This window comes from Triturus cristatus, chromosome 2_2, assembly GCF_964204655.1.
Source record: "Triturus cristatus chromosome 2_2, aTriCri1.1, whole genome shotgun sequence".
In the NCBI taxonomy this organism is placed as follows: domain Eukaryota; kingdom Metazoa; phylum Chordata; class Amphibia; order Caudata; family Salamandridae; genus Triturus; species Triturus cristatus.
In genome coordinates this window covers 40,697,432-40,725,057 of record NC_140582.1, presented here as the reverse complement: position 1 = coordinate 40,725,057, position 27,626 = coordinate 40,697,432, and the positions used below count along the sequence as shown (strand labels likewise).

The following is a 27,626-nucleotide window of genomic DNA, read 5'->3' as shown; positions in this document are numbered from 1 at the left end:
ACAGAAGATCTTTGGCCACATGGCATTACAAAAAATAGTGTGTAATGTCATTGCCAAGCAGGATTCTGCAAAGACATAAGCATAGTAGACAATGGGATTGATTCATAAAGGCAACTTTAAAATTCAAGTAACTTTATACTTTTGAATAAGTTTACTATTTTTTGAATTCACAAGCTCTGAGTGTAACTTACTGCTAAAAACAAAAACGGTAGTAAGTTCAGCACTTCACATAGCAAACCACTGGTACTGAAGCACTCTCGCGCAGAATATAATGGAGGTAGAGACTTAAAATAAAATCCCAGAGGAAGTAATTTTAAATTACATTGAATGACTTAAAATAGCTAAACATGTAAATCGATATAAATTAGTGTTAAAAATATATAAAATGAGTACAAATGTATTATTTAATTATGAAATATTTCAAGAACATATTTTGAATGTAACAAATTATGTAAAATAGACTATTAAAATAATAATATTTATTTAAAAAATAATTTTGCTTAAATCTATACATCACTTTTAAGAATTAGTAATGCATATTACGAATATTTCTTTCTTGAGGTGAGAGTTTGTTTTTTAATTTAAACATTGGAAAAATAATGTTATTTTAATATATTTGCATTAATTAAGTTTTAATTCAAACTACATTTAAATTAAATATATATATATATTTTTAACAAACTTTATTGAGTTTTCCCAGTAGAAGGAGCAATGAATTACATATTGCATTACTCACATTAAGTACATATGTGGCAGCGGATATATCTCTAACGTCTTGCGCCAACCTGGAAGTAGAGCAGCACAGTTGTCCATACATTTTTAACATGTAACAGGTCAGCCTGAAAGGCCACCAAACACTCCCAGTACTATGCATTAAGTGACCCTCCTACAAGACACTGTACCCACAGGGAGCGGTGCCCACTCAATATCTCCCCAACTCCCCCTCCCACCCAGAACCCACCCACCAAAACCAACCCATGCCACATAAATTCGGTCTGCGGGCCGCAGGGCGTTCCCTGGGGGAGGGGAAAGGGGGGGGGGAAGGAGACCACACACAAGGAGGAGCGGTAACAGGCCTAATAAACAAGCCTCTGCTGTGTCCCAGGAGGGGCGCTCGGTGATTGTAAATAAAACTTGTGTTATCCTACCCCAGTATCCCCGCAGCACCGGACAGAGCCACAGCATATGCATCAGGTCAGCATCTGGTGCCGGGCACCGAGGACAGGCCGATACCGCTGTGTTGTACATCTTACTTAGTGTATGGGGTGTAAGATAAGCCCTGTGTAGGACAAACAATTGAATAGTCTTCAACCTACAATTGCGGGACACTTTCTTAGGGTAGTCCAGTATACAGGTCCACTCTCTATCACTAAATGCCCGAGACAAATCTACTTCCCACCGCAACTTGAGAGGAGCCAAGGAAATCTGTGTGTGTTCCCGGAGGCCACGGTAAAGCCAACGAACCAGAAAACGTCCATGGCCCATTATGTGGAGGGAGCACAGGAGGTGGAATGTTGAGGGTTCTACAGGTGTTGTCTGCCACTGTGCCCGAATGTACCGGGAGATCGCCGCATGGAGCAGAAACTGGGTATCGGGTACCGTGTTCACCCGCACAAAGTCCACGTGGGGCATCAGACTCCCTTCCTGAAAAAGGGCTCCTATTGTCTCCACCCCCTGTTGCGCCCAATTCCGTACTCGACCGGCATTCAGAATTCCTTGCCTTGTGGGGAGACCACACAGCGGAATATTGGGAGAATATGGATGGAGGATTTTAGCATACTTACACGCCCTTGTCCAATAGTGAAGCGCTATCTTCAGTAGGGCCGGGGGGTCCGATGGCTTAGGGGCACCGAGGCACAACAATGACTGTAAGGTACCACGCGCAAGTTGGGTCGGGGTGTAGCCTATTTCAAACAGGTTCTTCCCGGCCAACCAGTAGGCCATCCACTGCAGCTGACCAGCAATGCAATATGCCAAGAAGTCGGGCACTCCCATACTGCCGGCGCCACTCGGGAGCCGCAGCTTAGCTAACTCTACCCTATGCCTCCCTGGACCCCAGACCAGCGAGGTCAGCAGGGTATCCAACTCTCGAAAGATCCAAGCGGGGTATACCACCGGGATGTTGCCGAAATGGTAAAGCAGGCGAGGTAGCATCACCATCTTAGATATCGCCAACCGTCCCGCGATGGTAAGAGGCAATGCATTCCAAAATTTAATTTGGGAACGTATGGAAGAGATTGTGCATACCAGGTTGCCTTCTATGACATCCGGCACGGATCGATAGATATGAATCCCCAAGTACTTAAAAGTGACTGGTGCCACCCTGAACGACAAAGGCCCAAAACGCAGCTCCGAAGCCGTGAGCGTGCCACTGAAGGAATAGGCTATAGACTTGGAAGCATTGAGGTGCAACCCGGAAACCTCCCCAAAGTGAAGAAAAAGATCCGCCACTTCCCTCATGTCGGCCTGGAGATCACGAAAGTACAGCAGCATGTCGTAAAGCGAGACTGAATGCAGGACACCCTCCATCTGAATCCCATGGGGGACCATGGCCCGCCTAAGGTTCTGGACCAGGGGCTCAAGCACTAAAACAAACAATATAGGCGATAATGGGCAACCCTGGCGTGTACCCCGAAAAATAGAGTAGGCCGAGGAGATAATCGAACCTGTCTTCGCCCTGGCCGTAGGGGCGGTGGAGAGCAGCTGAATCCAGGCGCATAGTTCTGGGGGAACGCCCATTTTAGCCAACACTTCCAGCATATAAGACCAACTTAGAGTGTCGAAGGCCTGTGATATGTCCAAGGATAGACACCGTGCCCTCGGTGGCTGGAGCCCGGAGGCATGCAAGAGGGCGTGGAGGCGCCGAAGATTCAGCGATGTACTCCGCCGTGGGACAAAGCCGCATTGGTCTGCATGAATCAACCGCGAAAGGAGTGGGAGAAGGCGGTTCGCAAGGAGTTTACTAAGAATGTTATATTCTGTATTAAGGATCGACAGAGGCCGATAGGATGACATGTCTAGGGGATCTCTTTATCCGGCTTTAAAAGGGATGTGATGATCGCCTCCCGAGTGGTAGGGGGCAACCTCCCCTCTGCAAGTGATGTTGTATAGAGTTGAAGTAGTTTGGGGATTAAGAGGGGTGAGAAAGTGGAGTAAAATTCAATGGGTAGCCCGTCGGAGCCTGGGGTCTTTCCACGGGCTAGGGATTTAATAGCTACTCTGAATTCGGCCAGGGTAATCGGCGCCTTTAAGTCATGAATCTCTGCTGCAGACAGCACTGGTAAGTCGCCTGCGCCAGAAACCCAGTCACATCCTCCGCGCCCGGTGCTGTGTGCGCCCCATAGAGTGTCTCGTAATGGGTCCGAAACGCTAGGTTTATCCCCAATTGAGTCTGGACCTGTCCATGTTGTGCGGTATGCATCGAATTGACCTCTCCAACGTTTTTGCAATTTCAGGGACTTGGAATGGACCAGGTGAGTTTCTTGAAAACATACTATTAGTGCCTTACGGCGATGCAACTGGGCCACTACACGGTGGCGTTTCTGAATGGAACCCATACCCCTCACATTCCAGGAGAAAATCACCCCTTCCGCTGCTCGGATCCGTGCCTTCACCTCCATGAAGGAGAAGCACTTTCGCTGGACTGCCTGCGTATAGTCCGGGAAGATAAGGGCGGTGGAGTTGTCCACGAGTAGTGGACCACTGACTCGGGCAGCCTGTAGCAGGTGGTCGCGATCCCTATAATTAAGGATACGTGCTAAAATAGGGCGGGGGTTGGCTCCCGGAGGAGGTCGTCTCGCAGGAACGCGATGCGCCCTTTCCACAGTAAAGTGGGGGGAGAGACCTGTAGGGGCCACCACCGTTCGCAGCCAGTGTTCGATGTGAGTCGTGGGGTTCGGGCTCTCCACGCCCTCCGGGTACCCCACTATCCGGAGGTTGTTGCGGCATGCTCGCCCTTCCGCATCGTCACCCCTTGCCTGGAGGGCATCCATCTGCTGGCGCATGAGGGTAAGCTGTTCGGTATGAGTCGCCACCTGGGATATCAACGGCTCCCTCGACTGGTTCGTGTGCCGCACCTTGTCTGCTAGCTTCCTGTGGTCATCTTTCAGGAGATTCAGGCCAACGGAGATCACTCCCAGCTGGCCCTCCAACGCCGAGCGAGTGTCTCTGATCTCTTTGAGAATCACATCCAGTTTGTCCGGGGACTGAGTAGGTGACCCCTCCCGCACTGATTGGTCCAGGCGTCCGCCAGCGTGGTCCGGGGAATGTGACACAGAGTTCTCCCCCGTCGGCCGCACAGTCACCCTGGGCCGGACCCTTCCCATTGCATCGCCAAGGTGAAGAGGGAAGCACACAATCTGGAAAGGCCGGGCATATTCTGGAGGATTCCTGCCCCAGGAACTATGCCGAGCGACAGGCAGAGGGAAGAGCAACACTCTGGGTTCCGACGTGGAGCTCCGTATCCGCCACTGGATCAGGCACAAGACCCCGCAAGGCGAGCAGGATAACAAGTAGGTACAGTTTTCAGGCCCTTAAGCTTAAGGAAATGTAAGGAAAGAGCCGCTCAGAATAAAGCTAGTCTATTGAGGGTCATCAAAGTCTTACAGGTATTAGGGCTCCACTATCGCACCACAGTCAGTGGACAGGGTTCCAGGCGCTAGCCACAGATGTCTGCCCCAGCAAATAGTCCACCAAGACAGGGCCGCTGGTCGACCACCGGCGTGTGGTGCGAAGAAAGTCATCAGACCGAAGCCCACCGCCGCCGGTACCGTCTCCACACGTATCCTCCCTCAGCAGCACCACACAAACCAGCGTACTCTTCCGAGTGGGTGTCCATCCATAAGCCTCAGGGCCACCACGGTAGCCCCCATCGCAGCCAGTCGCCACCTGGCCAGCAGTCGTCGCCCCAATAGGCACCCAACAGCCACACCCGCCCGCGCCGGGCAGCGGAGTCCGGGGGGGGTTGGGCGGAGGGGGGCCCCTCAAGCAGGTCGCCTAATCACAGCAGTCCTCCAGAGGCAGCCCCCAGCCACACGGGCCCTCACAGGGCCTCCGGCCTATCGCCACCGAGCCGTGGCGCGAAGAGGCCCCCAGGACCAGCACACCACCAGGGCCACCACCGGATCGCGGGTCAGCACGTTTTCAGAGCGCTCGGGGGTATATCGACCCAGGCGGCCAGGACAGGTCCGACAGTGCGCTTCGCCAAGCAGCCGCGGGCACACCGGACCCTCCAGTCGGCACCCAGGAAACAACACCGGAGGAGTGGCGGGGAATCAGCAGGCAGGCGCATAGGAGGCACACCACAAAGGACCGAGGCCGTCCGGGTCCAATCGCCGGCCGTCACTCACCAGGCCGCAGTCCGGGAGCTCAAGAGCGGGCTGCCGCCGCACGTCGCCTCACGTCAGTGGGCCTCCGCCGTACTCCAGCCCCGTGGATGCAGATCAGCAACCTCGCGGCCATGCCCGGAGCGGCACGCAGCTGGAAACAGAGCCGCAGCCGGCGCCAGAGATCCACACAGCAGGCGCGGGAATACAGGGCCACTCCATCGGTCTCCAGAGGCAGCGTACAGGATTTAGAAGCTGCCCCTGCCTCTAGAAGATCAGCAGAGTTCAGGATAATGGTGTCCCCGGCCTGGAGCTCATCTACTAGACGTCCACCATCTTCGGCTGCTAGCCACGCCCCCCCCTAAATTAAATATATAAAACCAATTTACATTAGTATTTAACATACAAGTATTTTGAATCTGAGTAACCTCTGGGACAGCAAAGCTAGTGTAGCATGGGTATAGCATGGAGGAAATTTAGCATTCTGCACTCCTCAAGCATGGACAGGGTTAACTGAGCAGTATCGCTAAATCAAGGAGGATCCAAGTTGTGACGATGTCTGGCTTATGTTCAACTTCGGTATGCAAAAAGTTATTCCTTCAATTTCCTATGACCACTGTTCCACTGCCCTCACTAGCCAAGTCATGAAAAGTACAATTGAATGCATCTGGCATTTTTCTTCTTTTTTTTTTCATTAAGCATCTGAATTAGTAGGCCGTTTTTCTTCTGTCTATCTTCCCTATACAAGATTTACAAAAAGTGTATGCAATCCCTGTGCTACAGAGAAAGGGGTTCGGAGGTATGAGATTGCACTACGGTTTTTTAAAACAGCTGTCACCCAAAGTGGTGTTTTTGCAGTTTCTAAGTAATTGTATTTTGCCTGGAATGTATGTAAGAAATTAATAACTGCCTATCAACAGGGCAGGGAAGGATTATGACACAATTTTGTTTTCATGAAGGTGAATATTTTAAGTAATAGTTATATTTTGATATACTGTGATTTAGAAAAACTAAAATGTTGATATCAGTAAATATATTTTCCAGTAAAGCTATATTGTGAAAATATTAAAACTATGGAGCCGCGTGTGTTTCCCACTTGTATTCTATGCTCTTATTGTTTGCTAGCGGCCGGCCCGAAGGTTGTAGGCCCATTTTTGTATCTCCTTTGACTTCTGCAATAAAGGTTTCAAAAAAAAAAACAAAAAAAAAACTATGGGGCCGATTATGATGGTGGTTGGATGAGCATTCGACAGCCATCGTTGCGGGAATGGAACCGACCAACAGGTAGGCGGTGGTCCCGCCTGCCAAATTAGGATCTGACTGCCATGGATGCAATCGGAAACATGCCTATTTGTATTTAGGCTTGTGCTGTGGCCTATGAAAAATGCTGCAGCACAAGCCCCAATGCAAAGAGGTATGTTTTTTAACATCCCTACACCCATGGATGTTTAGGGGGGCTCCATAGGGGCCCCCCAGGGCCTGTAGCAGAGGGCCACAGGGGACAGTGGCCCTGCTAGGGGACCCAAAAAAGCCTTTCCTCCAACCTTTTCACTTTGGAAGAACTGAGTTGAAATGGCTGGCAGAAAGGTGCATCGTAATCCCCACGGCGGTGCCTGAGAAAGCACCGTCTCCATTATGGGGAAAGCGATCGGACTAACCGCCTGATGGGCTCCTTGAGTCCGTAGGAAGCTGTCAGTCGGTCCCTGGGCCAATGCAGTCGGACGGACCGCAACCTAATGCAGCAGTCTAACCGTGGTTAGAGATGTCGGTGGGACCTACACTGACGGAACGTCTGTTTCGGTTCCACCAACATTATAATCGGCCTCTATGTGTGTGCTGTTACATTTCTTATTCATTTTGCAAGCTCATACAATCCTAAAATAATAAATATATTTCATTTTTTAAGAGGCGAGTCTTGGGCACCTTTTCAATACTACTATGTTACTGGTATTCTCATGCGTTAAAATGGATACCTGGTTATTGGAAAGCAAAGGGTGAGTGCTGTTTCCTGCAGGTTAGGTCTGTTGTGAAAGTGATGCAGCAGGAAACATAGACTCAATTCAATTCAATTCAATTCAATTCTTCTTCATTTGACCTTAGGAAAAGATCATAAAAGTAAAAGATAAAAACAATACAATAAAATACACATGCAAAAATTAATTATCACAGACTTCCAATCTCATTATATTACAATAAAAAACATAAAAACACTGCACTTCATAAACCAAAAAACAACTAAACTGCCCTTTTATCTCCTATCCTTTGATTTTCTAAGCAGATGGCCATCTTAAGAAAGCAGCATACATTAAAAGAGATATCAGGGCTGTTTACCAGTTGAAGATAAGTTAGTGCTGCCCTCCATTGCCGAAAAGCTAACTCAATCAATAAAGGTTTAAGACCTAGGGCCTGATTATGAGTTTGGTGGTGCAGTGCCAGGTCCGCCCCACCACCCCACCACCAAACTTGTGGTCGGGCCGCCCACCAGATTACGAGTGTGTCTTGTATCTGGTGAACTTTTATGTTATATTCGTACTGCGGTGGCGCAGAAAATGGGTACCGCAATGGGAACGCCAAAAACAGTTTCTGCACAGCATGGACTGTAAAGTCCATGATGCACAGGAAATGGGGTGCATGCACACGGGGGCCACCTGTTGTGCCCCCCTGCAAGCACCTTATGGCCCGGAGGAACAAGGGGGCCCTTGTAGGGCCTCCTTTGTTTCCTCTCCGCCATGATTTTCATGGATTAGGAAAAGCCATGAAAACCGTGGCAGAGAGGAAACTCTTAATATGCTTGGCAGGACTGGTAGGGAACAGTGGTTCCCGGGTGGCTGTGGCAGGGCAATGGCGGTCCAACCACACTAAATTGTAATAGGGCGGTTGGAAGACCGCCACTGCTGTACCCCTACAAGTGTGGTGTCCGTGGGCAGCCAGACTCATTATCAAGCCCTCAGTAGAGAGGATGCATACTGGTACTTTCATTGCAAACCTGTGAGAAAGACAGCCAAAGTAGCCCTCTGTATACAGATCATGACTGCTGGCACTGGACTGCCATGGGACCTCTTTCTAAAATACAGCTCCTGCAAAGTAGTGGGAAGAACAGAAAAAGGAATTTCTGTTTGAGAAATGCTATGGGGAAATCTAGTTTTGAGAATGGGTGTGGTATTACATACTGTGATAATGCTGTTAATGAAATTGGAGTCTGATAATAACACCCATTATTTACACTTAGCATCCTGTTGTCTCATCTCCTGTGTTCAGTTCTATAAGTATATTGAGGAGTAATAACTAGTAGTATTGCTCCAAGATGAAGAAAATGTATTTTGTAGTTGCCTTCTGGGATTACCACAAGGCAAGTCTCATCATGTTTGCCATGAGGACTTGGGTCTATGTTACTTGGAGGATTTAATTTATGTGGCTTCCTTTCTTTTGTGGATCTAACAATGCAGCCAAATTTAAGCAAGAGATCAGTTGCCCCGTTCACATTTCGGCACTATTGATGAACTTCCATGGCTTAGTTATGTAAACAGATGGCAACTATGAAATTGGACGCCCAGAACTTTGACTATCCTCCTAACTTCTGTAAAGTGAAGAAGCACATTGTGGAAAAATACTGCTCTTACTTAGATCCTTGAGAAGAGAAGAAAATAAACTTGGCAAATGATCTGTGAGACCAAATGTTCTGTTAGTAGCATAGGCTTACAGCTTTAGCTTAATCTTGTTTTAACCATATATGAGGGTAACCTTTTATCGAGGAACAGAGTGGAATTATGTATCATTACTATCCAATTCTAGTGAAATTCGCTTGTTTCTCTGTGACAACCATTCTTCACAAATTGTGATTCTCTTTATATTCTTTAATGATTTATTTAAGCTTCCAAGAATCAGATATCTTAAACTAGTGTTACAAGAATGACATTTCTTCAATTGCTGTGTTGACTTTTTACATCTGCAAATGTTATTGTCAATTGTTACAATCAATTCAGTGGTCATGTTTAAGATCTAATTCATAAATTGTAACTTAGCAGTTTCTTAACATGCTTATTAGATGAACCAGTATTATTCATCAGTGTTGTGGTCACTAATCAACATTCCAGCCAGTGAAATAGGAATTAAGGCTTTGGTTAGGCTGATTTTAATATCTATTTTCTTCAACAGAACTTCTCAACCCCAAGTTCCGGGAGAAATATGAGGTCCCCAGACTCTCAGGTAAGACCTTAACTTCCATACTGTTTGAAATAATAATGCAGTTTATATATATGTATGTATATATGGATATGACTGTAGTTTGCTTATAGTGTGGAAGCTGTCAAAAGGTAGTGGAATGCAGTAGAGGGTCAAAGTCAAGCATACAGTCATCAGCTGATAGCAGAGGTTGCAAGGTTTTGGGAGCAAAAGTGTATTGTTACTGCATTGTGATGTAGTTTCTGTAAAGAGGTGCATCTCCAACTCTTTTCTAAACTGGAGCTGCATGGGGCTGTCCAGATGGATATGGGGATGTTGTTTCTGATTCTGGGTGCATAGATGGAAAAGGCCTGCTGCATAGTTATTACTTTTTTATACTTCTTGGTCTCTATTGTGGCGGTGTACTGACTTCAGGTGTGCCAAGAGCCACCAGAGCTGCTGTTAGGCTGATAAGTGGGGCTGCTTTCTATGATGGACTTGTAAAGAGGGCAATTGATTTTGAAGATGGTGCGGGCCGAGAACAGGAGCCAACAGAGTTCAATTAAGATGGTATGGTGTTATCATATTTCTTCATTGCCTTTATAGGCCATGCTGTGGTATGTAGGATTCCTTTAAGGGGGGAAAGAGTGGAGTGTGGGAGGCAATGGAGCATAGTGTTACCATCATCCAAATGTAAGAGTGTAAGGGTTTCAACATCGGAACTGAAGTCACTTTCTGAAAGAACCTGTTCCACTTTCAATTGAATTAGGATTCTGTGAAAATTAAGGCTCAAAGCTGTCAAGGGTCATGACGCTGAGCCAGGTTTCTACTGTGTCTAGCTTATTGTTCTTGGCAAACATCAAGAATTTGGTCTTGGTTGGTTATTGGGCTTCAGGTAGGTGCTGGATACCAGATCTGGATAAGGTGCAGGCAGTGTCTAAGACATTGAATGTCTGGAGTGGAGGAGATTTTCAAGTAGAGTTGTTTATCATTGGCATATTGGTGATTTTTTTAACCAAGCTTTATATTGGAGTTTTCAATGCTATACTTACATGCTCCGACGAAAATACCAGTGGCATTTATCATAAATTTATGTTTGGTGATATATAATCTATCCCATAGATAGGCTTATTTAAAATACCCAATATTATCCAAAACACAATTCTTGTTTGAGGAAAATCAGAAATGCATTCCTCAGACTGTGATACCTCTTCTGTCTCAATGTTCTCACACTATATTGCAACCATATTTCTCAGATCTTTCTTTCTTCCTGGGGAACTGCCTAGCTTCATAAATAGACAAGTTATAGGTTATTAAAATGGGTCTATATTTAACTTCCATTTTGATACGTTAGGGGCAGCACAGTTCCTCCAATGTTGGGTTTTGCCTTATTTTTCCAAGGATCAGACCTTGCCATTGTATGGGCTTTTTGTTGTGTGTAAAGTCCTCATCCTCTACAATATTTAGTAAGGACATTTTCTGTTTTAGGTCAATTTGAAGTCCCAAGACTAATTCTAATTTGTTGGCCGTAGTTTTCTATAAGGGAGCTATAATTCTACACACATATCATACGCAGGAAGTCACCTCCCTCAGTTTGACATCAGAGGCATGTTAAGTCTGGATTGCATAGCATCTGCCACAAATGTAGAGTTAGATAGATCTAGTGTAGCTATTTAAAATATATCAAGCAACATCTGATAGATATCGTGTTTCTTGGGGTGCCCTATAGATGAATATCCATTCTTCATTATCATGTCAATTTTAGCAACTTTATTTAACCATTTTGCATGGCCAGAACATGCAATTGTTACAGTTGATAACATACAATTGCAGGCAGTGGCAAGAGAGTCAAATCAATACAATTTACAGCATCGTACATCAGAAACAAGCTGTACATTATATTCTCTCTCATATGATAAAATGATGAGATGGGCCATGCTGGAATTGTACTGTTATTCTCATGTGTAAAATATGGGACTTTGTCAGATACCAGAATGTTGATTTGGGTCTTCTGAATCATCGGAGCCTGGTCTCCGATCAGCTCCCATTCTCATCAACTCTGGGGGCCTGAGGACCCTCCTATTTCTTTTGACATAGATATGGAAGGGGGACCGTATCTTATCATATTGTGACAATGTATCTCTATGTATTGCTATAAGATGCTCCATTGCATGGTTATTCCCATTGGTGAATTTTGATGCTGTTATCTGTGAGTAGAGCCCTAATAGTCTCCATATAGAAGTTGACAATGACAAGGGACAACATGGAACCACATTGATAGGTATCTTTTGGGGTATGTGAGTGGTAAAGTGAGAAAAATAGTATGAGTTAGATGTATCATAAGGCAGGACAGGCATCTTCATATATGGTAGGGAGAGCATTGTCTATCATGTGTTAGGTAGCAGTCTGCATACTACAGCATGATTTGAAAGTAGTTTGGTAGCTAAGTGGGTGGCAGTTAGCACTGAGTGATCTTGGAGTTGAATGTAGATTGCTTCTTCAAGGATCTTGTGAATGAAGGGTAAGTGAGCGATGGCCGCTAGTTGGTGAAGTTGCCAGTGTCTAGAGCAGGTTTCCTTACAACTAGGAGGATCTGACCTGTCTCATGAGTTTTTGAGAAGATGCCTGCTGAGTATAGGTAAGAGAGCTTTCCCAGAGAGAGTTTTGATGAAGGTTGAGGGTAAGATCATCTTCATAGGACATGGCTTTGAGCGATGTGAGCATGTCTGCCAAATCTGCACAGCATAGAGCTGTAGAGAACATGTGCAATTTAATTTACTAGTTCTATGTACATCTTCAAAGTACTGGTAACAATTTAATTCGGGAAACCGCCTATTCACATATTACACCCAACCTGTCACCCAGGAGCTGAATGGCTCCTTGATTAGGTGTCAAGTACCTCCCAGGGCTGAAACAAAGGGAGAGTGATTGACTTTTCCCCGACAGGATGGCCAGCTGGACTGTGCCCAGGAGGAAGGTATTTAACTTCAAAGGATGCCTACCTTGTCACAGGTTGATGTAGCTCACACCTGGGCCTACCCTCTCTGTCCTGCTAGCCAGCCAGGTACCACTCACAGTGGGAGAAGCGCTGCCCCTAGAACTGGTTTTGGGTGACCACAAGTGAGGGTTTGCCCTAATCATAGCCACACCTCTGACTGGGCACAGAAAGCTCTGCATAGGAGAAGAAAGGTTTTGCCATGATGAGTTTAGGTAGAGAGGGACGCTATTGGATAATGTACAGTAAAACACACAAGACGTTATGCAAAGTGTGTATGGTCACCTCTTGGAACTTTTACCACATGGATGAGGGGGTGTCCAGGAGTGTACCTGACCCACTGGCTAGCACTGGGCATAAACGTAGCTCATACAGTTACCTCTTTAGGAAAGTGCTGGACCTGTGGAAGACAGAAGGACTGCATCTGCTGTTGTGAGGAGAACCCTAACAGCTGGATCTGCTCCCACTTGTACCCAGGTCCATGAACTCAACTCCAAGGGTCAGTTGGCTCACCTCCTGTTGAGCTACAGGGGCAGAAAACCTGCAAACACCCGCTTTCCAGAAGAGTCAAGCTGACGATTTCCAACTGTCCCTGGATCCTGTAGGGGTCCTCTACTGTTTTGATTTCTGACCCCTGAGTGGTGTCCCTAAGGTACTAGGGCCTGTAGAGAACTGCCTCTGTCTACTCATCATGCCCAAATTGCAAAAGCTGGGATGCAAGCATTGTTTCAACTTCTTCTCTTGCAAACCAGAGGAAGACTGGGTTCACCATTAAGCCAAAGCCATTGACTTCGAATCGGCAATTGGGCCAAACTTTCTGGTTCGTCCCGCTGACAGAGAGTTGACTTTCAGAAAGGTTTCTAAGTACAAGTGTAAGGGGCTTCACCAAGAGTGACACCAAGCTGACGTCAATCAGCGTCAAACCTTTCTGGGCACAGATTCCAGAATTCACCCACTTGGAGCTTTTCTGACTTCACTGATAATCGCACCGGGATCCTGAGCAGCCTGCCATTGTTGAACCTTGAATTGGATTCAGTTTGCCCCACAGGCGTCTCGTCAACTAACATCTTTTTTTCAGGAAAATTTCTAAGTCCGATGGTAACTCTTTGACCGGGATTTAGCTGGGCCATCGCGGTTGGCCTTAAACCTTATCCTTGTACTAGTCTAGTACAACCTGTTTCCCGTGGTCGGAGCTTTGTGCTTATTGGCCCTATTTTTTATTAAAACTTTAAAAATAATATATCAGGTTCCCCTTATTGGGTTGTTGTTATTTTGGTTTCTTTTTGTTATTAAAATATTTTCTATGTTTATAAATTAGGGTTGGATTTTTATTGTGCTGTGTTTTCAACTTTTTTGCTGCTTTTTACTTCTAAATGTTTACACATTATGTTAAGTTAAGCATGTCTTCTCTGTGCCATAGCTAGCGTGAGTGAGCCCAAGGTTTAAAGTACTGAAACCTAGATGGCGGACAGCCGAGACATGTTTTCGAGTCTCTCCACTCCTCGCTGCCAGGCCAAATTCCCTAATTCAGCACTACCCAGCGGAGGAGCTCTCTGTGAAATCCTGCGGTCCGGGCTGAGGAGCTGGAGAGGTTTAGGGGCCGCACTGGCTGTGTCTGTGCGTTCTCCCCAGCCTTATACTCTGGAGTGGAGACACGGCCTGTGCACTGAGCCTGGACACTCAGACAGCCGCAGGAGAGTGCTGCCCGCCACCCGCCCTTCATGGTGGCAAAGGCTTGTTCGAGTTTTGCTCCCCTGGCTGGCCAGGCTGGGAGGCTGAGCCTGTACGGAGCCGGGTCCGGGCAAAAGATATTGGCGGAAGCAATGGAGGGCACCGCTGCCCGCAGTGATCTTCTATCCCAGATGCCAGATGAGAGGCAAGGGCCACAACCGAGGGGCTCCAGAGAGGGGCCTTGAGCCGCCGCCCCAATGTGCGAGCTCCCGGCACTGGGACCTCAGCTGATCCAGCGGAGGCCAAGACCCTTCGGGTGGCATGACGGCAGCAGCATCAGGAGGGGAATCACCGCGGCACTGGAGAACTGCGTCCCACCTGTGACCGAAATGCTGGGGGGACTACATTAAAGACCCACATGCCTGCCTTACTGGATGAAAAGGAGTAAAGGGCAGCGACCCTGAGCCTGACGCTCCTTGCCTAGTGGGTGCCCCCTTCCTGCGGAGCGCCGGGCCTACCTGCCGGACTGGTGCCCGAAACCAGGGGGAAGGGCGGCCAGCTTCATAGCATGAGCGTTAGCGCGCAGGAAGCGGCACAGACCGTCAGGGCACGATGGCCTTGAACTTGCTTGAGAGTGGCGCAGAAGCAGGACAGTATGCGCCACTTCCACTGAAGGATATAACCATGTCTGACCCTAAGCTTCTAAGAGCTGCAAAACACAGCACAGGCAAACGACCGGGGTGGCCCCCTCCTGTGCACCCAGCGCGGCTCCAGACCTCTTAACAGGCACCGATTACTAAAACAGAGGAGATGCTGGGGGTGCACCGGGACTAGTACTGTCAGCAGAGCTGGGCCACATAAACTAGGTGGAACAGCCTGGGGGTCGGCCTATTCTGCCGTGGAGGCCTACATCGCATCTCCCAGAAGCTAATCTAGACATTAGGGCCCCCACTTAGGTTTGTGGCAGGCTTGTCCACCACCCTTACAGCCCACCTTTTGGCACCTCACCCAAAGCAATCATGGCGGTGGCTCGGGGGAAGAAATACTGCACTCTTAAGGACATGCTCTGTAAGACAATGGGAGGACCGGGCAGTAAAGCGCCCTCGATGACACTCGACAGGCCCGCCGGCTCTGGGGCATCAGACGAGCTGATCACACGCCCCTAACTAGAATCGCTGTTTGCCTGCCTGCGGGAAGATCTTCAATCTTTCAGGAAGGAATCCACGCAAGAACTGAATGAAACCCGACGTGATCTAGATGGACTGGGTGGGAGAGTCACCACGTTGGAAGACGACGAAACAGGCAGGGAGGATGAAATAGAACAACTCCAACAAGAAATACTTTGCCTCAGAGATCACTACCTGGATCTCCAAGCTCACACAGAAGATTTGGAGAACAGATCACACCGGAACAGTATCCGCATACACAAGGTTCCTTGTGGAATTGAAGGATCAGACATCACCTTCTACGTACAGGACTTATTTCGATATATCCTAACGGTCACCCCAGAGACAGACATTAAGCTCGACAGAAAGCACAAAGTGGGCTCCAGCCGCTCGCCTAAAGCCCCGCCGCCAGATATCCTCACATGAGTACACAACTTCCCCCTTAAGGAAAGGATTCTCCAGAACGCTAGAGGCAAACATCCACTCCAATACTAAGGTCATCACCCGGTTCTATACAGGCGTCGACCCTCCAGAAACAGAAAGACTTTCACCCCATTACCACACACCTCCGTGCATCCAGAGTACGCTACTCATGGGGCATCCATTTCGCCACCTTGGGAAATTGCACCAAATCTGATCACTGGAGGAAGTACACCGTACACTGGGAGTGAGAGGAGACCCACCTGAAAATATGAGAGGCAGTGGAGGGGAGCCAGGCAGAGCAAATGGCCTGGTGATGGGGGGTGTGGGGGCTGTCCGGGGTGACTTTGTCCGGACCTTGAAACAATAGCTAGGGAGAAGCAGGCAGTTATAGACACACTATCTGGAACATCCTCAAGACCTGCACTCCCTAAGGATGGCCGGGTTCCTCTTGGGTCTCCTTCTTCTGTCCCTTTGCCCTGCTCATCCTCTTTCCTCCATCTCTGCCTGGTCGCATTAATTGAGCACTGGGCAGCTGGCCAGGGCGGGGATGGGGAGCCGCATCCACAACCCCAACTTGTGAACAAAGGGACTCACCAGAAATGGACTTTACCTACCTTTATGTTCGTTTTAATCTTGTATTGTTGTTACCTGTTATGAGTTAGATCGTTTAATGTTTATTCTTTTGGCAGAACCTGGTACCTACCGACGAGAGCCCTTGACCTCACTGCTCCCGAGCGCAAAACATTTCACACACTCCACCCGCAAGCCTCCCTATCCGTTCAAGGGCAGCTTCTTGTGTAGATTCAATTCCTGGTGCCCAATGACAGACCAATTGAAGGGTCTCACACTGAACGTTAAAGGCCTTAACCACCCCCTAAAAAGAAGGTCTCTCCTATTGTACCTTGAGCACTCAGGGGCCCACGTCTGCCTACTGCAAGAGATAAACCTCCCTATGAGCATAGGCTCTGCTCCAAACATTTCCCACACTAATACTTTTCATTCCTCCCTAATAAAATAGTGGGGGTGGCAATTCTAATCTCCCGACACTTCAGGGGCAAAGTACTAAGTACTATCCAAGGAGGCCGGATTAAGGGTGAGGCTGTTAGATTATTCCCTACAAACAGGCTCTAAAACTCTCACAATAGCGTCTCCGTACTCGCCTAACAAAGGGCAGGAGACGTTTCTAAGACAAGCAGTGACAGAGATCATGGGGACCCTGATTCACTCAGTCCTGGTGGGGGGGGGCAACCTGTACCTCGTCTTCGACAATGACATGGACAGATCCGCACAACAACAGGGTCAGACAGGTGCCTTATCCAAAGAGGGATTAGACTGGCTGAAGGACATGGGCTTAGTCGATATCTGGAGGAACACTCATAAACAGACCCGAGACTATACATACTACTCATTTGCGCCCAAAACATACACCAGGTTGGACTATTTCCTGGGTTCACATGACCTCGTCCTTAGAATACAGAGAGTCACCATTGAACCCCGATCCCTGTCAGACCATGCGGCCGTAGTAGGTACTATTGAAACCCCAATTGCTGCCCCAACCTTAAGACATGGCGCCTGAGAGATAGTCTCCTGCAACGTCAGGAAAACGTAGATCAAATTACCAAAGTCATCAACAACTATCTGGCCATCAATGATAACCCTGACTCTGCCGTCTCCATTATATGGGACGCACTAAAAGCAGTGGTAAGATGGGGCCTGATCGCCATATCGTCGGTTGAAAACAAAGAACACAGGGACAAAAGAGAAGCCCTCTCCCATCAAGTTGTGGAACTTGAGCGCATTCCCAAAAGCCCCTAGGGTGTGAAGACAGCTGGAGGCTGCCAGATCCCAATTAGCTGGCACAAAACGGATAGGGAAGAGTAGGCTGCACTCCACTTAAAGCAATATTATGTCAGAGGAGACAGGGCACCGGGTCCAGGAGATCAGGGACTCTGAGGGGCGGGCACAGATCGAGGACCCTAACGTAGCAGAGACATTTAGAGACTATTATCAAGAAGTATAGATGGCATAAAACCTCCAGCCCAAGGTTATATCAACATATCTACAGGAAGCACACATATCTACCCCAACCTCAGAACAGAGGGAAGAATTGGACCGCTTATTAGAAACGAGGAAGTCATCTCCTGTATATCCCGCCTAAAGCTTGCTAAATCCCCGGGCCTGGATGGCTACCCAGCCCTTTTTTACAAAACGTTCTGTCCTACCCTGGCACCCCTCCTAGTCTGATTCTTTAACGCCCTAGGGAGCTCAACAGCACTCCCTCCATTGATGAAGATGGCCTCAATTGCGGTGATTCCCAAACGAGGGAAAGGTAAATCACAATGTTCCTTGTACAGACAGATTTCCCTTTCAAATGTTGATCCTAAAATCTTCACAGGTATCTTAGCGGCGTGCCTCAATCCTTTTCTACTAGGCCTCATAGACCCAGACCAAGCAGGCTTTGTCCCACAATGCCAATGTGGCGAAAACACGCAAAGGGTCCTACCCCTCATAAACAAAACTCAGAGACATGGCCAAGAACGAATGCTACTATTGGTTGATGCTGAGAAAGCGTTTGACAGAGTCCACTGGCCCTACCTCAAGGCCACCTTGGAGCACTTCGGTATAGGGGAAAGATTCCGAAAGTGGCCCTCTAGTGCCTACGACCACCTGACCGCAGTAATTCGGGTAAATGGCCATCCCTCCACCCAAATCATAATCAAGAGGGGCACCAGACAAGGGTGCCCTCTGTCGTCCTTACTTTTTGCTCTATACATGGAGCCTATGACTCATAGAGTCAGATCCAACCCGGAAATACAGGGAATCACATTCGGTGGCGATCACCATACCATCAGTCTATAAGCAGACAATGTTCTGACTCTGGAGAACCTGACCTCCTCCCTACCGCCTTCCATGATGAGCTTGCAGCATTTGATCAAGTAGCGGGTTTTAAAATGAACATTCATAAGTCACAAGCCCTCAACCTAACACTGCAACAACAATCGCTAACTACATTTCCACAAACCTTTCCTCTCCAATGGGCCACTACACATATTCAGTATTTAGGTCGCCAGACTTCCCCTACGATACCCGAGACAGTGAACCTTAATTCCCGTGCTCTGACTTGTCAGATATACTCCGATCTTGGCCGCTGGCGACACCATTTTCTCTCCCGGCTTGAAAGGATAGCCACAGTGAAAATGGCAGTCCTTCCCCGGATCTTGTACCTATTCCAGGTCCTGCTACTGGAACCACCACCGGGTTTTCTCTCCCGACTTGATAGGATAGCCGCAGTGAAAATGGCAGTCCTTCCCCTGATCTTGTACCAATTCCAGGTCCTGCTACTGGAACCGCCACCGGGCTTGCTTCGCTCCCTCCAGGACGACTTGAACCACGTTGTATGGGCGAGCAAACGTCCCTGCCTTCGCAGAGACCTGACTTATAGGTCCCCCTTGGAGGGTGGCCTCGGGCCCCCGGACCTTGTCCGGTACTATCAGGCCGCCCAACTAAGAGCCTTTGTTGAGTGGTCACGTGCGGAGTCTGAAAAACACTGGCTATTTATGGAGAGGGCGCTTGCATGACAACCCCTGAGAAAAATACCTTTTCTTCCCAAAAGCGCACAGCCCCCCAACTTGTATCTCTCCTCTATCACTAAACCTGCGATAGCAATATGGTACAGGGTGGTGACTAGGAGGACCCTCACCTCCTTCCCTTCCCCCCTGACAACCATAATAGGGAACCCTGAATTCATCCCCGGGGTTTTACTGTTGGAACCAACCGGGATGCAGGTCGGTGGGACACATGTTTGATACTGAAGACCTCATTCTGTTTGACTCTCTCCGCTAAGAACACACACTTCCCGAAGGCGAACGCTGACACTGCATACAGATCCACCACTGGGTGATGCATCCGGCATGCCGCCCTGGGACACAACAACACCTTACCTCATATGAATGCTGGTTACTTTCAAGCACGACGGATACGCGACTCATTAACCACTTGTATAAGATACTGGTCCCTGAAAACACAACCATGAAATCCCCAGACCAAAATCGATGGGAATCCGAGCTAGCACGGTTGTTATCTCCAAAACAATGGGAAGATATTCACTACCGCACCCGTCACAGCCCGTTACATCCCAGGCATTGAAACGGCTACCAAAATCATAACATATTGGTATCTTACACCGGTTAGATTACATAAATACACACCATCCGAGTCACCTGACTGTTGGCGCCAATGCGGATCTTCATGCAGGCCACTTCACATACTATGGGATTGCCCGAAGCTAGCCTCACACTGGGCACAGATTCTTAAAGACATAGACAAATACCTAGAAACAGAAATTCATAGATTCCCGGCACATATTCTCCTTGGACTCCCTAATGCACTTACCTTCCCACTAAAATTCCACAGGGGTAGACAGATTGGACTGGCGCTACTGGGGGCTCTCTAGAATATACTATTGCATCGGGCACCAGACACATTCCTACACAACAAGGCTGGCTCCACAGACTGTGGTATATAATGGGGATGGAGCGAATCACCCTCACATTAATGAATCAGGGCTCAACATCCACTAAGCTCTGGAAGCCCTTTTTATCCATACTGACGACAAAATTTCGCGAACTTACATGCTCTAAGTACTTATGCTTACTTTGGTTGTTGGAAGCCACCATTACACCAACCCATGGCCATTGAATCAGGTTGGGAGGTGGGAGATACAGGCACTTTCTTATTGCCTTCTTTAAACAGGTTACCAGGTTGGGGGTGGGTGGGGAGTTTTAGGGTTACTATACATTTTTATTCACTGCAGTTGGTGGCCCTTGCCCTCAGCCATCTTTATCTGTTGTGCCTGCAACTTCAATAAAGAAATGTAAACCATAAATTACTGATACCTTTACTAAACCTAACAAGCTTTGTGCAATTACTACACAACTAATTATCCATTTTCTCACAACTATTATTTTCAAACTTTACAATATTGTTTTCTTTAAAATACTTTTCTGTTATGGTCTCTTAGGGCCTGATTACGACTTTTGGCGGTGCAGGAGCGGGCAGCATGCCATGCTCCTGCACCGCCCAGAGTCGCCGTCACCCACCAGATTGCAAGTAATTTTGTGGTCTGGGGCACGGGCGGTGTGGTGGTCCTGTGGCACAGCTTTGTAAAGGCTTATTGTGTACCTTTTTTAAAAAATGTTTTAAACTTTATTTACCATTTTCATCAATAACAATCATTCGGTACATGTTCACAATGCAGCAGTTTGATGCCTTAAAAGAAAACACTTTAACAAAGCGTACATAGACTCTTTACTCCAGTCAAAGTTGAACAACGACTTCTTACTCAGCGAGACCTCAGATACAATGAAATGCTATTCCTGCTTACAGGTAAGTAACTGAACTGTCACATTTTAATATGATACATGAAATTCAACCAACCCCAGCGGGGACTATCCCAGATAGCGTTTGTGATAAAGAGGGCTGAGCAATTTCCAGCAAATAGGGTTTCAAGGGCCCCCAGATGTCCTTATGTCTTGAGGTCGAAGGCAATGTAGAAGAAAACAAATCACTGTTGGTGTTGCAGTAAATCAGGCTGCTTAACCATACTTTTACAGTGGGGGTATGCCTACTCCCCCATACCACAGCTGTTTTCCTTTTTGCTAATAATAAAGCTATTGAGGTGTATCTACGTAGCTGTTTGGAGATGTTCCGAACATAACCTAAAAGGGCAACTTGTGGCCTGGGCTGCAGGTCCAGGTCGGTCATCTTACACAATGTGTCGTATAACTCCCCCCCCTCCCCCCCCTCCCCCCCCAGTATGCAGCAACTTTCGTGCAATTACAGGTCATTTGGGCAAAATCAGCATGCAGGGCCCCGCACTTAGGACATGTGTGTGGTCTGGAGTGGTCAATGTAATGAAGTTTCGCAGGAGGCATATAAGCTCTCCACAGGAACTTAAAAGGCAGCAATTTATGTTTGCTATTCAATGAGACTCACTTGATTTGTGAGCAGCAGAAAGCCCATTTCATGTCATCAATAGGGTGTCCCAGATCGCGTTCCCAAACTGCTCGGATTCCAGTGTCTCTGGCTGGTAATAGTGATATAGCAATTTTGTACAATTTGGAAATTAAGAGGTATCCCTGCACGCTAGTGATCAATGTTTTCAGCGGAAAAAAAGATTCTGGTTCTAAGGGAAATTCAGGCAATAGCGCCCGAAGCACGCAGCGCAATCTATTGAGTGTGAATTTGTCCATAAATGAAGCGTTCCGGAATCTGTCATCCTCTGCGCTGTGAAATATCTGCCCACTTGGGAATAGGTCCCCAAAAGTGTGTAATGCATATCGGACAAGTGTTCTTTGGACAATCTTTTCTTCAGTGATAGGCACCCATGGGTTGTTTGCGAGTGGGATAGCCGACGAGTATAACTTGCGTCCCCCAGTGACTGTAGCCAGTTTGGGCCAGGCCCAACTAGTCGTGGAGACCTCTGTATGTCAACTGGGTCTCTGGGAAACTCCTTGGGTAGGATTGTGTTTAGTGAGGCCGGGCTAACCAAGTCAGCTTCAAGCTCAGAGTAAGGGATGCTTGCATCCGGGTGGTACCATAAATATGCATAGCTACACTGCACAGCCAGATAGTAAATATGAAGATTTGGGACCCTCAAACCACCTCTCTCATATGAAAGAGTCAGAACGTCCCATTTGATCCTGGCATGTTTCCACCCCATGCAAGTCTAATGAGATGCGAGCGAAATGTAAGAAAGAATTTGTTCGGGAATGGAATCGGTATATTTTGGAATAAATACAGAAATCTAGGTAGCACTATCATTTTAATCAGTGCCACCCCACCAGCTAATGAAAGAGGCAATTTAATCCAACGCTATACTTGTTGCTCCAAGGCATAAACAGCTGGACCATAATTTAGGCAAAATACTTACTCAGCCTCTGTATGCAAATGTATCCCTAGATATTTAGTGGTGCCCTCGCACCATGTCAGTGGAAATTCACAATCCAATTTAGTTGTACTAACTGTCAGCGGGAATATCTCAGACTTAATCCAGTTTATGGCTAAGCCTGAGAAGCCACCAAAATGTATTATTTCTTTGATGAGATTTTTAAAGTTTTCTTGTGGTCTATGAACATACAGGACAACATCGTCCACATACAAGGGTAAAGGCCCAGTTTTGAATGGAGTCCGAGGTTCAATGTTTCTCCTGCAGGTGTCTGACCAACGGACCGAAGGCTATTATGAACAACAATGGCAACAGCGGGCATCCCCGCCTGGTGCCCCGCATCAATTGGATTAGGGGGGAAGGGGGTTCCATTCAGTCTTAGCCGGGCAATTGGAGAGATGTAAAGGAGTGCCGTAAGTTCAATAAAGCCTTTTGGCATGCCCATTTTCCTCATAACAGCTAAAAAGAAATACCATTCCAAGGAGTCAAATGCCTTTTCGTTGTCTAAAAGCACCGCGGCAGTGGGGGTTTGCGGGTCAATCCTATTGAGGGTGGCAAAGAGAGTTCTAATAGTTAATGCTGTGGACTGGTGAGGGACAAAGCCGAACTGTACCGGCAATATTATCCAGTCAAGTAACAGGGCTAGACGAAGTGCTATAAATTTGGCGAGTATTTTATAATCCAGTTTCAACAAAGCCAAGGGCCTATATGAACTACACAAGGACAGATCCTTGCCTGTTTTAGGCAACAGTGTAATCACCCCCTCACACAAAGTGGGAGGGAGAATCTGCTTTTCCAGAGCTTCATCGTAAACTTCCAATATGTATGGGCTGAGTATTTCCTTGTATGTTTTATAGAAATCACCAGTAAACCCATCCAGCCCTGGAGCTGTGGAGTCGTTGATGGCTTCTATAGCACTAATAATCTCATCCCTAGAGAAAGGTTCCGCAAGAAATCTTTGCATTGCTTTTTCTAACCATACTACGGCTACTTCAGCCAGATACTTATCTCGATCAGCATTGTCGAGCGTCAGTCGCGACATGTACAGTTGTGTGTAATACCTCAGGAGCTCATCGCGAATGTCCGGAGAACCAGTTAGCAGGTGCCCCTGCGTGGATTGTAGATTGTAGAGTCGCAATACATGAGCATTCTCGCAAGTGTGCGGCCTGGGCGCTGACCCTCGCCGTAACCACGAGCTGTGACATATTTACTGAGATAGTGTACTTCGCGCTCTGCGGCCTCCCTAAACTCTGTTAGTAATGTTAACTGTCTATTTTGTGTGTCTTGGTCAGGGTGCAAGATTAATTCCTGATCTAGCGCGCTTAGCTGCGTCTCAATCTGTTCGAGTGTTGTCCTAAGATCCCGTAAAACCCCGGCGTGTTTAGAGATGCACATCCCTCTCGCATAAGCTTTGAAGGCCTCCCAAAGTGTAGCCCAGGACGAGAACCGATCCAGTGTTTATGTCAAAATAATTGATTATTGCTTCTCGAAGCTCGTCTTAAATATGCTATCAAGTAGATCCTGATCAGGGAACCTTCACTGCTTTTCACTTCCCTCTGGTCTGGGGATACTAAGGGTCAAGATCACAGGCAAATGATCAGATAGGGTTCTAGGCATATGTAAGGTTGCTTTAAACCAGGCGGCTAATGAGAGAGTAACTAGCCATTAGTCCAGTCGTGCCCAGGTGTGGTGCGGCACAAAGTAATGTGTGTAAGCCCACTCGCCTCTCTGGCAGTGACTCCACACATCTAGTAACTTCAAGTCCTCGTACAGTGCCAACAAGGCAGTACGAGCTTGAGGTTTAGTGTCAGTTGATGTAGATGTGCCATCCCTAAGCCGGTCTAAAAGGATATTAAAGTCCTCACACATGCATATGTGATGTATGTCAATTTGGAGGAGCTGTGAGTGGAGCGTCCTAAAATAGTCTGGATCATCCAGGTTAGGGCATAAAGGCAGACTAACGCAATTTTGTGCCCCATCAGATGTCCTGTAACAATCACATAGCGGCCCTCACTGTCAGCTCTTGTTGTTGAATGTTGAAATGGAAGCCATTTATGTATGAGCACAGCTGCGCCCCTAGCGTAAGAGCTATAATTAGTAAAGTATCTGTGGGGACCCCAAGCCATCGCGAATGAAGTCGCCGCAGCTTTGGGCAAGTGAGTTTCCTGGAGGAATGCCACTCCTGTCTGATGTCTCTGTAAATAGGTTAACACCTGTCTACCTTTTTTGTTGTTGTTTAACCCTTGCACGTTCCTAGTAAGGAGTGACAGGTCAGTGTGCATGGACAAGCCGTCACGCGCCATTAGGGAAAGTGTCTATCCATGTGTGTAAGTGTGCATTGTGGAAATCCCTGTCCCACATGAGCAAATAACATAATAAACATGGCAATAGGTTGAAATAGCAAAAACAACAGTCACAACAAAATTCTTGGACAGCTGTAGGAGTATCAAACACTCGAGTCTTCCCATCCACGTCTACTCTCAGATGGGCAGGGTAATGCATGCCGTACCTGAGTCCCAAGTTTCGCATCGTGGCCTTTACTCCCGCGAACTTCCTCCAGGCCTCTTGTACCATTTCGGTAAAGTCAGGAAAATCGATACCGTGAAGCCCTGCCAGTACAATGTTCCCATCTCACGTGATAGTCATAACACAGTGTCGCGGTCTCTGTAGTTCAACATTCTAGCAAGGATCGGTCTGGGAGGAGCGCCAGGATTAGGACGGGGACCCAGGGAGCGGTGAGCTCTCTCAATAAGGAACGTGGGAGTGAACAATTCCTTACCAAACAAAGCTGTGATCAAGAATTCTACAAAATGGTCCATTCTGCCAGTATTTGTGGGCTCGGTCACCCCAAGAATGCGAAGGTTTTTGTGACGACTTCTCGCTTCCAAGTCTTCGTTTTTCATTGCTATCGACTTTAAGATTTTTTCCATGCGGTCAAGCTTTTTCACGGATTGCGCGGCTCCGTCTTCTAGATCAGAGACCCGCCCCTCAGCCGTGTCCAGACGATATTCATGGACATCTAGTCTAGTTCCCATAGTGTCCAATCTCTTTTCCAGAGAATCGAACCAACCATCTAGGGAGCGAAACCCTGCTCTCAATTCCGCCATAATGGCGTCTGAGCCGAGGGGAGCCTCCTCTGTGCGTGATGCCTTGCCACCTCCCTCCGCCATATTGGAAACAGCCGTCGCTGCAGGGGCGCTGGGCTTGGGGAACTGTAATAACTTCTGTTTAGAGTCTTCTTTTACCATCCCCTCCAATATGGACGGACTGTCTGTAGAGCGGTTTGAACAGTAGTCCCAAATTTGCTGATAATAGTGTGCGAATAGTAGCAATTATCTGTTGTGGCTAACTTGCATCTCAGATGCGCAGCCCTAGTTCACTGTAGTTACTCTTGGGTAGCAAAGTTCCCAAGAAATGCCACAGGTAGTCCAATCAAGCTCTGGTACTCACTGCAGGGCCAATGTAGTTGAGGCCCACAGCATTGCGATCAGGGACTGTAACAGCTCTTGTGGGGAGCCCCTGCACGCATCAAAACAGGCTCCAATGGCCCACCAGCTCACCCACACCTGGGCCGCAATTTTGCCCGACTGGGAGGTCGGCCCCCAGGCTCACCCCCAGCCCCTGTCACTGCGGGCCTCCGGAGGTGGAGTGTGCAGGTTATGGCTATAATTGGAAGGGATGCAGATGGCCAGCGGGCCGCTCGCTCCTACCCCGTCCGGGCCCACACGAGTTCGGCGCTGTCCTCGTCGGCAGCCATCACCGGGGACACACTCCGGGCTCCTCAATGTCGAAATCCATTTTCAAAGCCTCCAAGATCCTTCGGGGTGGCATTTGCAGGGCTCCTCCACAAGAAATCAAAGCGCCAGGCCTCCCAGCAATCAGAGACGCCGAGTGTGCATGGTACGGTCCGGCTTCAGCAAATGTCGTCACAGCCGGCACGATCTTCAGAGACAAAGCCTCTCTGCATTCCGGGCACCCTGCAGAACCGGGAGCCGCGTGGCTGTTCAGCAAAGTCATCACCTTCACAAAGCAACCTCCGGTGGGCAGGATGGCTTGCAAATATCAGGCTTAAGAGCCAATATGTCTGGCGGATTGGTGGAGCTCCAGAGCTACACGGCCATCTTGGTCGGTAGCCTAGCCACGCTCCCCGCTCATTGTGAACCTTAAACAGCATGCTGCGGGACTGCCAGTGCATGTTTCTCCATGGGAAGGAATGTACCATGTTGTGCATTCCTTTCCGTGCAGGAACTGGGGTGCAAAACTACAGAGGGGCGCAACATGTTCCCCCCTGCATGCACCACCATGCACAGGAGCAACAAGGGGCCCTGTAGGGACACCTTTCTTTCCTCACAATCAGCAGTTACATGGAGGAAGAACCTCCATGTAACTGCTGGCAGTGAGGAAAGTCATAATATGCTTGGCAGTGCCTCAGGGCAAGGACAAGCATACTGGGGCCCTCAGAATGCAGTGGGACTGCCAGGAAATACGGTTCCCTGGCGGCTGTGGCAGTGCAATGCTGGTCTGACTGCCAAAGTCAGTCAGTCAAAATTCTTTATTTTGCAATGTTTCCAATGCATATAAAGTCCACAAAATAAAAACAAAAGAGAAAAAAGAAAAATACGTAGAGTATGAAATACATCATAAAAACAAGATTATAATCGATATTTAAAATCCAAGCTTTAAAAACATAATCAACATAGAATTTTAAGGTGCGTTGTGCCATCAAAAACCGATCAATAATCAACTTGCTTGTGACATTTGCTTTCCTATTATAACATGGCCCTTCTACTATTCAGAGAGGACCAGATAAATGAGGCTGTAGCAGGTATACCAAGGGATTAGTCAATTGTTTAATGAAATGGAGAGCAGGGTGACATTGTTTAAAAGGGAATTTACGCAAAAAAGGCAATAAACATTTTCCTTTGTAGATCGAAAAAACT

At 47.7% G+C, this 27,626-nt stretch overlaps 1 protein-coding gene across 8 annotated transcripts in view; it reads left to right on the top strand.

The window, feature by feature from the left end:
• Positions 1-27,626, top strand: part of LOC146861800 (uncharacterized) — a 1,595,865-nt gene that overhangs the window by 1,148,600 nt on the left and 419,639 nt on the right. For all 8 annotated transcript variants that reach the window (XR_014978338.1, XR_014978334.1, XR_014978336.1 and 5 more), the window contains one exon: positions 9,480-9,530. Coding sequence is in view for 1 of the 8 variants with exons in the window: in XM_085643197.1 (XP_085499323.1) it covers positions 9,480-9,530 (51 nt within the window). In the remaining 7 variants the exon portion in view is untranslated. The remainder of the gene's footprint in view (positions 1-9,479; positions 9,531-27,626) is intronic.